Source organism: Micropterus salmoides, unplaced genomic scaffold (genome assembly GCF_014851395.1).
Source record: "Micropterus salmoides isolate LMB-PRFRI ecotype aquatic unplaced genomic scaffold, ASM1485139v1 Ms_hic_scaffold_2472, whole genome shotgun sequence".
NCBI classification, from domain to species: Eukaryota; Metazoa; Chordata; class Actinopteri; order Centrarchiformes; family Centrarchidae; genus Micropterus; species Micropterus salmoides.
The window spans coordinates 311-11,766 of record NW_024041676.1 but is presented as its reverse complement, the minus strand read 5'-3'; the positions used below and the strand labels follow the sequence as shown (position 1 = coordinate 11,766).

The 11,456-nt window shown below is 44.8% G+C and overlaps 2 protein-coding genes across 2 annotated transcripts; one reads left to right on the top strand and one right to left on the bottom strand.

Annotated features, from left to right (window-relative positions):
• The first annotated feature begins 447 nt into the window (after nucleotides 1-447).
• LOC119918900 (sodium bicarbonate cotransporter 3-like) lies at nucleotides 448-7,237 on the top strand. Its single transcript, XM_038739525.1, has 7 exons — nucleotides 448-735; nucleotides 3,350-3,507; nucleotides 3,652-3,739; nucleotides 5,049-5,195; nucleotides 5,292-5,395; nucleotides 6,796-6,970; nucleotides 7,073-7,237. The coding sequence occupies exons 1-7, from the start codon at nucleotides 463-465 to the stop codon at nucleotides 7,208-7,210; spliced, it is 1,083 nt and encodes a 360-aa protein (XP_038595453.1). The 5' UTR covers nucleotides 448-462; the 3' UTR covers nucleotides 7,211-7,237.
• A 1,650-nt stretch (nucleotides 7,238-8,887) lies between these two features.
• Nucleotides 8,888-11,004, bottom strand: LOC119918899 (complement C1q-like protein 4; the record flags this gene model as incomplete). Its single annotated transcript, XM_038739524.1, has 2 exons — nucleotides 8,888-9,346; nucleotides 10,832-11,004. Coding segments are annotated over 2 exons (454 nt in total), but the record flags the coding sequence as incomplete, so codon positions are not given.
• Nucleotides 11,005-11,456: the final 452 nt, after the last annotated feature.

The window sequence follows — 11,456 nt, the reverse complement described above, 5'->3', positions numbered from 1 at the left end:
AAGTTGCCCCCTGCTGGCTGCTAGAGAGGACGCAGGTTTAAGTCGCCCCCTGCTGGCTGCTAGAGAGGACGCAGGTTTAAGGCGCCCCCTGCTGGCTGCTAGAGAGGACGCAGGTTTAAGGCGCCCCCTGCTGGCTGCTAGAGAGGACGCAGGTTTAAGGCGCCCCCTGCTGGCTGCTAGAGAGGACGCAGGTTTAAGGCGCCCCCTGCTGGCTGCTAGAGAGGACGCAGGTTTAAGGCGCCCCCTGCTGGCTGCTAGAGAGGACGCAGGTTTAAGTCGCCCCCTGCTGGCTGCTGGAGAGGACGCAGGTTTAAGGCGTCACCTTTCAGACCTGGAGGTTTCCGCTTGGGTCGCTTGTTGTAGTGAAAGTTGTGATGTTGCTGGTGTGACGACTCTGTCTAAGGTGCATCACTTCAACCTGTTAACATGTGACGCGCACGCTCTGCTCAGGCTTGGGCCAAGATGTTTCCGGTTAAGTTCAAAATAAAGTTGTCATGTGGCAGAAGGTGGTTTTTTTGGTCCACCTGCAGGATTCAGTCAGAAACCAAAGCAGAACCTGATCCGCCACCAGCTCTTATTTCCTGCTGTCCAGTGTGGAAGTTGACCACTTCTTCTCTTTCTGCAGGTCTGCTGGCGTCCCCTCACTCGGCTCCAGGAAACCTCGACAACAATAAGAACGGCGAGAGTCGCATCAACGGCGGCAGCCGGGAAAACAGCACCGTGGACTTCAGCAAGGTAAAGACCCCCCCCCCCCCCCCCCTGCTACTGGCTCATGTCTTCTGTTACAGGAAGTGTTCACCACAGGTCCAGGGAGGCTGGGTATCAGATCCATGAGTTCAGGTGTTGATATGAAGCTCTGGATCATACTGGACCAGGATCATTTCTCCGTCGCCACCATCACAATCTATCAGATAGTGTCACCATACTGGAATTTCTAACTTTGATAAAATACCTTGAAAAATTGACACAACATTGATTAGACTGACGAATTAAATTACGAAATGATCTAATGAACTTAGATATTCGCTCTCTTGTGTCCTTTGCCAGCATCTAATTGCACTAGCCAATCACAGCACAGTAGGGCAGGACTGAAAAATAAGCCGAAGCAAATAAGACTAGAAGACAGCTCTGTGAGTGAGAGGAGGCGGGTCTATGTGAGCGCATTTCCGTATCGATACTGCGGAAAATGAGTTTTAAAATATTCAGAATCAATATGTATTCAAACAAAATCAATATTTTTTACAACACTGCTAGCAGGACTTGCACTTTCTTACTTGGCCAAAGCGGAGGGCAAGTATTTTAATAATTGATTAATTGTTTAAATCACCTTTCAAGCCAAAATGATGTTTGATGGTTCCAGCTTCTCAAATGTGGGGTGTTTTACAGAATGGCTGTATGTAGACAGGGTTGGGAGGGTTACTTTAAAAATGTAATCTGGTACAATTGCTTGTTAAAAATTGTAATCAGTAACGTAATCCAAGTACCAGAAAATAAAAGTAATGTAACCTGATTACTTTTAGTTACTTTTGGATTACTGCAATGCCAAATGGGCAAATAAAGAGTATCAAAGATGTGTTGTCTGCTCAGGGGATTTTTAGAGGTGCATACATATTAGGCTATAAAATATCCCATGAAATCAAAATGTTTGGTTGTATTCTTTATGATTTAGTGTGTCATTTCCCAGAAAAGGGTTTTAAAATGTTGATGAATCCTCCTGCTCTGGGGGGCCTGGATTAATTTAGTGACCAATGAAAAGCTTTCTTTGTTTTTATGATGTGTTTCTGGAGCCGGGCCCCACTGATTACTGAAGGAAAACTCTACTCACTGATTTTGCAGAAACTGGATCCTATTTGATGGAAAATATTATCTGGTTTTCTCTCTGATGTTCCCGGCTGCTCTGCCTCAGCTCTGTGATGTACGAGTTCCCTTTTAAGCTTTACTTAACTTAATTTAGTAGGAGTGGTGATGGCGCATAGATAAGATGCTTGCCTTTGGTGTGGGTTCGATTCCCACTGTGAGACCGTCCACCATTGTGTCCCTGAGCAAGACATTTAACCCCTCGTTGCTCCAGAGGTGTGTGACCTCTGACATGTGTAGCAATTGTAAGTCGCTTTTGAGAAAAGCGTCAGCTAAATGAATAAATGTAAATGTACTTGTTGCTGTAGCAAGTCAGCTAACTGCTGCTAACTAGCAACTAAACTGCGCCCAGCGGCCTCGAAGTGAACCCGACATGAACAGGTCCAAACACAGCCTCGTTAGCTGACCGGGGTGACAAGAGCCAGTGGTCAAACTGTGATGAGTCTGCATGATGGGTAGGGGGCGTGGCGACAGATCGCCACTGTGTTTTTTCCGGAAACATGTAAACCGTAAATAGCACTGCATTTTCTGTTGGAAACTTTCTGCTTAAAGTAATCGGTTTATTTTCTCTACTGTAACGGAATACAGTGACTTTATTTTTGTATCCTGGTTACGTAACGCCGTAACGCCCTGTATGTAGACGGGTACCCCGTCCTCTCCAGTGTTTCCTGTCAGGCTTGGGCTTTTGGAGGATGGAAGTACACTTTCTTTTTTAATTCTTCTTCTCCATTTTTCTCTGCAGTGAAATTTGTAGCGTCCACTTCCTGTCAGAACGCCGTTGGACGCGTGTGTTGGTTGAACTACACGGCTGTGGTTCAAGCAGCTGCTTCCTCCATTTGGAAAATGTAAATTAGATGCTGAAAGGACAAACACAAAGTGGAAACTCAAATGTAAAATAGAAATAAAGAACGTGTCTAACTGTTTCGTGTGCACAGCCGATCAGTATGTTTATTTATTCATTTAGAATTGAAACAAAAGGGTCACTCACATTGGTCACAGAGAGCCAATAAACAAGCTGCGTTCAGTCACATGACTTTGAGTCTTGGTAGTTTTGTCAGTGTGACCCTGCAGCAGCCAATCAGAAGCTGTGTGTGTTTCTCAGCAGGACTGCAACTGTGTTTGTTTGCCGCCGGCCGCCGGCAGAAAGCCCGCTGTAAGTCTGCCACCCGCCGGCTGTCGACCAATCAGTGGCCTGTGTTGTGGCTCATCGTGGTGGAGCGCCGTGTTGATGTGCGTTTGGATTCTGTTGTCGTTTGTGTCGTTCAGTGAAGTCGGCGTGACTCTGACTCTGCTCAGCTGTGCTGTTTCAGTGTTTTGGTGGACGCCTGCTGTTGCTTCATGATGTCACTATTGATTGAGATTAATCGATGAAGATCAGTAGTTGCAGCCCTAAAATAAAACGATCATGTGTGAGATGGTGCTGTAGGTTTCTCTCCTGTCTGTATCGGATCAGAGGAAAGTGAGACTCGACCTGCTGCCTGGTTTGTTTCAGGTGGACATGAACTTCATGAAGAAGATCCCTCCTGGCGCAGAGGCGTCCAACGTCCTGGTGGGTGAAGTGGACTTCCTGGAGCGGCCGATCGTCGCCTTCGTCCGGCTGTCCCCCGCCATGCTGCTGACCGGCCTCACAGAGGTCCCGGTGCCCACCAGGTGAGCAACACGCACTGTTGTTGTAGCAGCTGCTACAAGTACCTCCAAATTATACTTGAGTATTTTCTGCTACTTTCTATTCTGCTTCACTCAGAGGGAAATATTTAAGCCGTTAAACTCGACGTTATTGTCTCGTCCGTCCAGGTTTGTCTTCCTGCTGCTCGGCCCGTTTGGAAAAGGCCCGCAGTACCACGAGATCGGACGCTCCATGGCCACTCTGATGACGGACGAGGTGAGACGACAAGGCCGTTTAGTTTCTGGTCAACAAACAGTAAAAATAAAGTCTCCTGAGAGAAATCCTCACACAGAGAGCTGAAGTTTTAATACGCCGACGTCACGGTTTTCTCCTCTATCGTGACCAGAAAGAGGAAATTTAACATTTTAGATTAATTTAAGACTCTTCACCCTTTTTTTTCCTCTGCTGTCAGGAAGGTAATCTTTACTCTGTAGAGGCGTGGTGCCCCCTGCTGGAGGACTCGGATCTTGTTAGCTCTGGACCAGAGTGTTGCAGGAACAGGCAACATGTCCACCTTTCCCATCAGTCCATCACGCGAGGTGTCGCACAGACATCTGGGCCCTGTACCTGAGCATTCTCTGCAGATAGATGTCTGTGTTGACGTGGAAGTTAAATTTTGTCTGAAATTAATTATTACACAGGCGTTTGAACAGGAACCTCCAGTCTGTGAGTGAAAGTACTGTTAAAGTTAATAAAAACAACTTGTTACGCATGATTTCTGGCCCTGCAGTCAGAGGACCTGCAGATGAACTCAGCGTCTGTTTTCAGGGCTTATGGAGTCGGACTGCTTATGTTTTAAATAGGGCCGGGCATTAGTTCAATAACGCCAGCAATTATTTTATCGCACGTCAACGTTTATTATTATTTTGACAGTCCGTTGCTCGCTGGCTCTGAATCCAGTAAAACCATGAGTCACAGGAGGGGGGGGGGGGTTTATCAGCCTGCAAACCAGCAGCGGAGGGAGGCTTCGGAAGACTACGCTGCGGCAGCATGTGGGAGAAGCGGATAAAGAAAAGCAAGACGAGCGGTCAAACGCCACAGCGAAGAGGAGAGCTGCATGCTGGGTAGTGTCGGGAAGATGTGGTCTGAGGAACGTTCTTAAAGTCTCAGCGTAGTCTCTTGGCCCCGCGGGGTCGCTCGACAGGGAGACGAGCGCGCCGCGAGTAAACGGCAGGCGCACGGTTGAGAGTAACCATGGCAACAGCTTATGTGCGCTACACTGTGATGCGTTTAACTTGAGTTAAAAAGTGCATGATGTCACTCAAGTTGGCTACATGAGCCGCTACTAGCAAAACTTACGCTGCGTGAGATTGGAAGCGCCCCCTTACGGTCTGTACCCGCGCTCTCAATCGCCGCACACAAACACATGATTCGACTAGCGGTCGACTACAGGCAGGACTTGGCGATTCTGAATGGACTGTGTAAATCCTTGTATTTAGTTAATTACTTTGCTGAGCTGCTTGATTACTTCCTGTTACGAGATCCAGATTAGTTGATGAACAGACTTCGTCTCTCTGTCCGCTAGATTTTCCACGATGTTGCCTACAAGGCGAGGGACAGGATCGACCTGCTGTCGGGGATCGATGAGTTCCTGGATCAGGTGACCGTGCTTCCGCCGGGCGAATGGGACCCCAGCATCCGCATCGAACCCCCGAAGAACGTCCCGTCTCAGGTGAGGTCTGCCTCAGAGATTGCGATGGTCGTGAAATAAAACTTCAGCGCCGTCCTGTCTGACCTGAACTCTGCTCTGTGCCTTCGTCTCTTGCAGGAGAAGAGGAAGATGCCGTCTGTCCTTAATGGCTCCGCCCACATCTCTGACACCATCAAGGAAGAGGAGCATCACACGGGACCAGAGCTGCAGAGGACGGGGAGGTCAGTCTGCCTCGCTGTACAGGACTCTGAAAAGATCACTTGTACCTGCACGTGTGAGACACGCAGGCAGTGCGTAAAAGAAAAGACCAGTGGTTCTCAAAGGGAGGTCCGGGGACCGCCAGGGGTCCGTGTGTAGATGTGTAATGATGTGGCTTGCAGCTGCGTCATCACAGCTTCATGCACGGCGTGCTGTCCTTTCTTTGGAGCTCTGAATGTCATTTTGCAGAAACCAACAGAGTGCGCCTAAAAATCTGTTGAGGCCATAGGCGGAAATCACGTGACCGCCATCTTTACATCATACACACAGCGTTTCATGTCATTGATGTCATTCATACTGCGGTGGCTCCGTCGGTAATTAATAACAAGCTGCCGCCACACGGCACGCACCTGCCTTTATTTAGGACAGGTGTCCACATGGGACAGGCCTTTAATTCTTTTTGCACAAAACTGAAACTACTATGAAACAGTTTATTTATTTCAAACAGAATAATACTTAATTATAGAATAATACTAATCAAATTAATATCAAATTCAACGTTTAAACATTAATATTTGTAGCCTGTTAACAATCTAAGCAGCATAGAAGCGGCTAAAGCGGCGACCCCGTGGCATTTAAGAGGTTTTATACATCCAAAGAACTTCTATAAAAACCACACCAGGCATTTATTTGTCAAAATGTGTTCCCACACCAGGCCAGTAAAGGAGGCAGTAAGTTTAGTACGTAAGTTTTACGGTACGTATATAGTCATAAAAAAACATAAAATGTTTGTGCATGCTGTCAGTTATAATTGTTAAAAAGAAAGAATCGGCAGGTCAGACCTCTAAATAATCTGTAATTGGAATCAGCCAGGAAAAATGCAATCTGTGCATCTCTTACTACCACCAACACGCCGATAAGCCTGTGTGTGAACTGATCTTGGGCTGATGTTGTAGATCTGCCGTAGTGTTTTGCTCAGTATGATAAGTGGCAGATCAGCCGATGGTGAACCTAAGTCATATTTAAAGGGCTGTTGCCGTGTGTTGTTGGCCAGATAAAAAGGCAGAGAAAAGAGTAAGTCATTGCCACCATTTTACAGCCACTTGTATGGCCGCCAGTAAACCTGGCTATAAAGCACGGAGCGCTTCCTGCGATGCTACCAAGCTGGTCGATCTTTACAGTTTGTCAGCACTTTTTAAGTTTCGTTTTACAATAATATATATATGTGTAAACATTTTTGAGTTTGTGCCGTGATTCAAATAACGACTGTTTACAATCAGTCACAGATTATCAGTGTGTTTTGCGAAAAGACAGAAGGTTAGAATTTACTGTCATGGTGCTAAAGCTGCTGGGAAAATGTGGGGCGCCTAAACATCACTGATGAGCGAAATGTGTCCGTGACTTGACTCCGTCTGTCCGTCAGGATCTTCGGTGGTTTGGTGAACGACGTCCGGAGGAAGGCGCCCTTCCTGTGGAGTGACATCAGGGACGCGGTCAGCCTGCAGTGTTTGGCGTCCGTCCTCTTCCTCTACTGCGCCTGCATGTCGCCCGTCATCACGTTCGGAGGGCTGCTGGGAGAAGCCACCAAAGGAAACATAGTAAGAACTCGACTGACGGGACGATGAACTGATGTCACGTTTCCTCTTAAAGGGGCGGTACAACATTATGACCTCTCTCGCTCTCTCTCACTGTCCCGGTAGAGTGCCATAGAGTCTCTGTTCGGGGCGTCCATGACGGGCGTGGCCTACTCCCTGTTTGCTGGTCAGCCTCTCACCATCCTGGGCAGCACCGGTCCAGTTCTGGTCTTTGAGAAGATCCTCTTCAAGTTCTGCAGGTGAGTCTGCGGGAACACCTGTTTTCTGTACCTGCACACGCAGAACTTTTCTTCTTCTTCTCGCGCCCATTAATGATCAGTCATCTGCTGATCCTTTGGAGGAGCGCAACGAATACTTTTACTGCACAACGAATACTTTTACTGCTGATACTTTAACTCCATGAAGCTGGTAATACTCCTGCTGCTGAATGCAGGACTTCTTCTTGTAATAGTGTTTTTAGGTTGTTGTATTTTAATATAAGTGAGGAATCTGAATACTTGTGCTTGAGCTCCGACTCCCCCTGCAGGTGGGAATTAAACATGGCGCCTCAGTGACTTCATTAATGACCCAGAAAATTAGATGGTATGTTTTAAAATCTAGGTAAGTAGGAGCTCAAACCGAGCAGCGAAGCTTTGTTGTTCTTCATGGAGCCAAAGGGGTCACGGATTATCCTGATTTGTGGGTTTTTGGATCAGAATGTAATTGGCTTTAGAGGGATTGTGCATTTGTTTTCTCTTGTTTCTTTGTTTTGTGAGTATTAAAAAGGCTTTTTGTGATGGAAAAATGTTTTGTAACACTTACATAAAGCCCTTATTTTATTTAACCTGCTCCATTTCCCACCAGATTACATCATACTGCTTTTATTTCTGCATTTCTGAAACTCAAAATATTTCCAGGAAAATACATCGGTCAGGGACGTAGCACAAAATCCTGGGCCCTAGATATTAGAGCCCGACCGATATAGGATTATTACGTCTGATGCTGATTTCAATAGTTGAGGATTATAAAATCTGGATGATATTCTTTTTAAGAAACATTATCCCAAATATTTATGTTGAGACCTCACCGAGATACCCTGACATAATGTAGCGGTTATAAATAGTATTTTGAACAAAAGTACAACTAAATATATCAAGGTTTTGATAAATAAGAGTCAGATGTACAAAACATTTTACAAATATCTGATTTGTTATAAATTAGGGAGTACTTCTGCTAATGAACATTAAATTAAAGAGTTTCATATATAAATATAAATTACCTGTGTAGGAGAGTACTAGCAGTAGTGGTATATGGGTAATTTTTATAGTTTGTTTTCCTGGCCCCCACAATACATACACTATTTACTTAGTAGTAGTACTCCATAATTTATTGCAAATCAGATATTTACATTTTTATTTTTTTCTGTAGTTTTATTTGCCTCTTGTCCATCAAAACCTTGATATATTTTGTTTTACTTTTGTTCAAAGTTCTATTTATAACAAAGTTTCTTTTTATACTGCATTATGTCATGGTATCTTGGTCTCAACATAACATTTTAGGGAATATCTCTGTTTATGTCATGCGCTTCTTAAAACAAGGGGGGGGAAACAATATTGCCCGATCTTGAAAATCCCATATCAGTAAGGCTCTAATTTAAACCCACTGTCTCCTCACTATAAATGAGGTTTGCTCTTGAGTACAATGCTTAAAATAACATTATTTTCTTCATGTTTCTTTAAGCATTTAGTTGTTCCCAAGGTGTGAGACAACGTTGGAAAAATAGTTATACAAAGTTTAGTCTCTGACCTGATTCATTCCGCAATTTTTTTGTTTTTAGTTATGAAACTACTTGCTTAGAAGTGAAACATTAAAAATAAAAAGAACTTTTCATTCCAGGATTTTTAAGTTTTTCGAATTTTCCGTTTTAATAACTGAAAGAGCTGCAACAAGCTGTTTCTTTTATTCAAACTTTAAAGCTCAGGTAGGTGAAGTTTTATCAGTCAAACTTTATTAGAGAGGAACTCCGGTTCGGTCAGCGGAGACGTAACCTGAACATGGTTTTACAACAGAGATAAAACGTCCTCTCAGATGTTGACTAAAGGTTCGACAGTGTTCCTCCTCACATGGGGAACAGCAGGAAGCCGCTGAAGGTGCTGTGGTTGCTGTTGTCCCAGATCTGAGTGCCGTGCCACAGCTGCATGGACAGCGTGTCGCCCTCCTCCAGCAGCAGGGCGGCGCCGTTGGACGCCGTGTCGCTGCCCTCGCCGGACGGCTGCTCGTGGGCGATCAGCTGGATCTGAGCGTTGTTTTTGTAGAGCACGGCGCTCATGGGGAAGTTGGTGGGGGCGTTGGCTGTGAAGCGGATGTAGTAGACTCCACGCACAGGTGCTCTGAACACACCTGGAGAGGGAAGGGTTAATTAACAGGGACGTATGGCAGGTGAGAAGGGACAAAATAACTCAATTGCAAGAAAAGTTTGAATTCTTATTTTTAACTGGAATTTCCAAATTATAAAATCTGTTTGGTTCCGCAGAGCAAACTTTAAACACCAACATCTGATCTATTCTCCAGTTCTCCTGGCTAACGCTTTACCGCTGTTTGCAAAAACGCCGGCACGCTGTGTAAAATATAAACAAAAGTGTTTAATTTTTTATTTTATTGAAGTTTGCTAAAGTTCAGTATTCACTGCCAGTTTATGAACCACGCAGGCTTGGAGAATCCGGTTGATTTTCAAAATAAAACTCTCTTTGGAGACTCCCTATTGCACATCAACAATAAACACAGTTAAAACAGAAGAAACAATTTAACTGCGTAGCTACTGAACCATCGTAGAAGCTCAAGAATCAGAACAACTGAACAAATAAACAAATCTGAACAAGTCACAAAAACAGGCAGGCAAAACGCTCTTATTCTGAAATGCTCCATGTGGATATGTCACGTTAGCCTGCAGAGAGTGGAGCGGGCTCGCAGAGCGCTTATCCGTAGTTGAATCACACAAAATGACAAATTAACGAGTTAACAACGTGTAGGCTAAACGCTCCGCTGCTGAAACACTTCATTGGGAGTTGACGGCGCTCAGCCGCTACCTGTGATTGTTCGACGCCATCATCCCACGTTTTCTTCTAGTTTCGTTGTTTTAAAATGGAGACGCCCTGTGCCCGCTCTGATTGGTGAGTAGGACCGTAACAGGAGGCGCATGGCGTTTCGATTGACGAATAATTAATCCATAATCCCCGTCTCTCCACAATTAACTAATCACGTTTTTTCAATCGCAATTTCGATTTGAAAACGATTAATCGTTCAGGTCTAGTTCCAACTTTACGCAGCTGGAGAAAAGCAACTGCGGCCGCCAGACTTGGCGCCTGCTGTGGCGTTGCTCCCGCTAGATTTTAATGTCATGTGACGTGGCAACGTTTTGCAGCGCCACCGAAAGTCGGACACAACTTTCAAGCAGCAGGTCTTATTATAAGTCCAGCATGCATCACTTTAAGTCAGCGCTGCATGAACTCAAACGCACCTTTTATTATTTAAGTCAGGTTCAGGGAAGCTGCAGAGCGCCCTCTGGTGGGAAAACTATGCAACACTCATGACATGAGTTTCTGTTTTTTATTCATCATTAATCGGCTGTCATAAACGCAGACGCCGATTTATCTTAGCTCATATATTTGACAAATCTGTCAGTAGATTCAATCTTTTGTACATCGTCCCATTTTGGTTTCAATTTACATTTTACACAGCGTGAAAATTTTTGGAAATGGAGGTTGGAGCCTACAGATAAATATTTACAGTCCAGCAGTTACAGAGCAACACGATCAGTCATGTTTGTGTCCACCTGACGAATCAAAGTCAGTATTAACTCAGTAATCTGTTGTGAGAGTTTCTGACCTGTCTCAGCGTTGTACGCCTGTCCGATGTTGGTCAGCACGTCTTTGTAGAGGAGCGTTTTACTTCCTGACGTCGTCTTCTGAAGGCCGTCACCTCCGAGAGAAGCTGAGAATGCCACCTTCTTTACGTCTGAAGACCAACAAAAACCAGTGGCGATAAATGAAAACAAGGTTCTTTTTCAAGATGATGGAATTTCTGAAATGTTTTTGAAACCTTTGTAACATCTGTACTTAAAGTGAAGAACCATTTCAGCTCCAGTAAAACATACTTTATTCACCTTTTAAGCTGATGACACACAGGGAAACTTTTTGAGCGATGTTGCTGGTGCAAAATCTGACTATGTTTTCAACGGATAGCGGATGGACGGGAGGATGGTGGAGAGGTGGAAGAAGGAAATTAAGGTAGTAATCTTTACTCAATACCAGTGACGGCACTGTTGCTCTAAAGGTTGCTCTGTGTATCATCAGCTTTACTCTGACTTTAAAGTTAAATGTGGTCACTTTATACTACAGAATCAGCCCAGTAACTATGCCGATGTCCCTCAGTTTCAAGTATATTAACACCTGGACAAATTAAACCGAAACTATCTGCGCGAAGACAAAGAGATGCGTTTATAGCGTGTGGG

Bases quoted from the DNA above. Each gene is read 5' to 3' on its own strand.
- LOC119918900 (XM_038739525.1), top strand. From the start codon at position 463: ATGTTTCCGGTTAAGTTCAAAATAAAGTTGTCATGTGGCAGAAGGTGG. The intron at 736-3,349 runs GTAAAGACCCCC...GGTTTGTTTCAG, and splicing joins GCACCGTGGACTTCAGCAAG to GTGGACATGAACTTCATGAA. The intron at 5,196-5,291 runs GTGAGGTCTGCC...CGTCTCTTGCAG, and splicing joins CGAAGAACGTCCCGTCTCAG to GAGAAGAGGAAGATGCCGTC.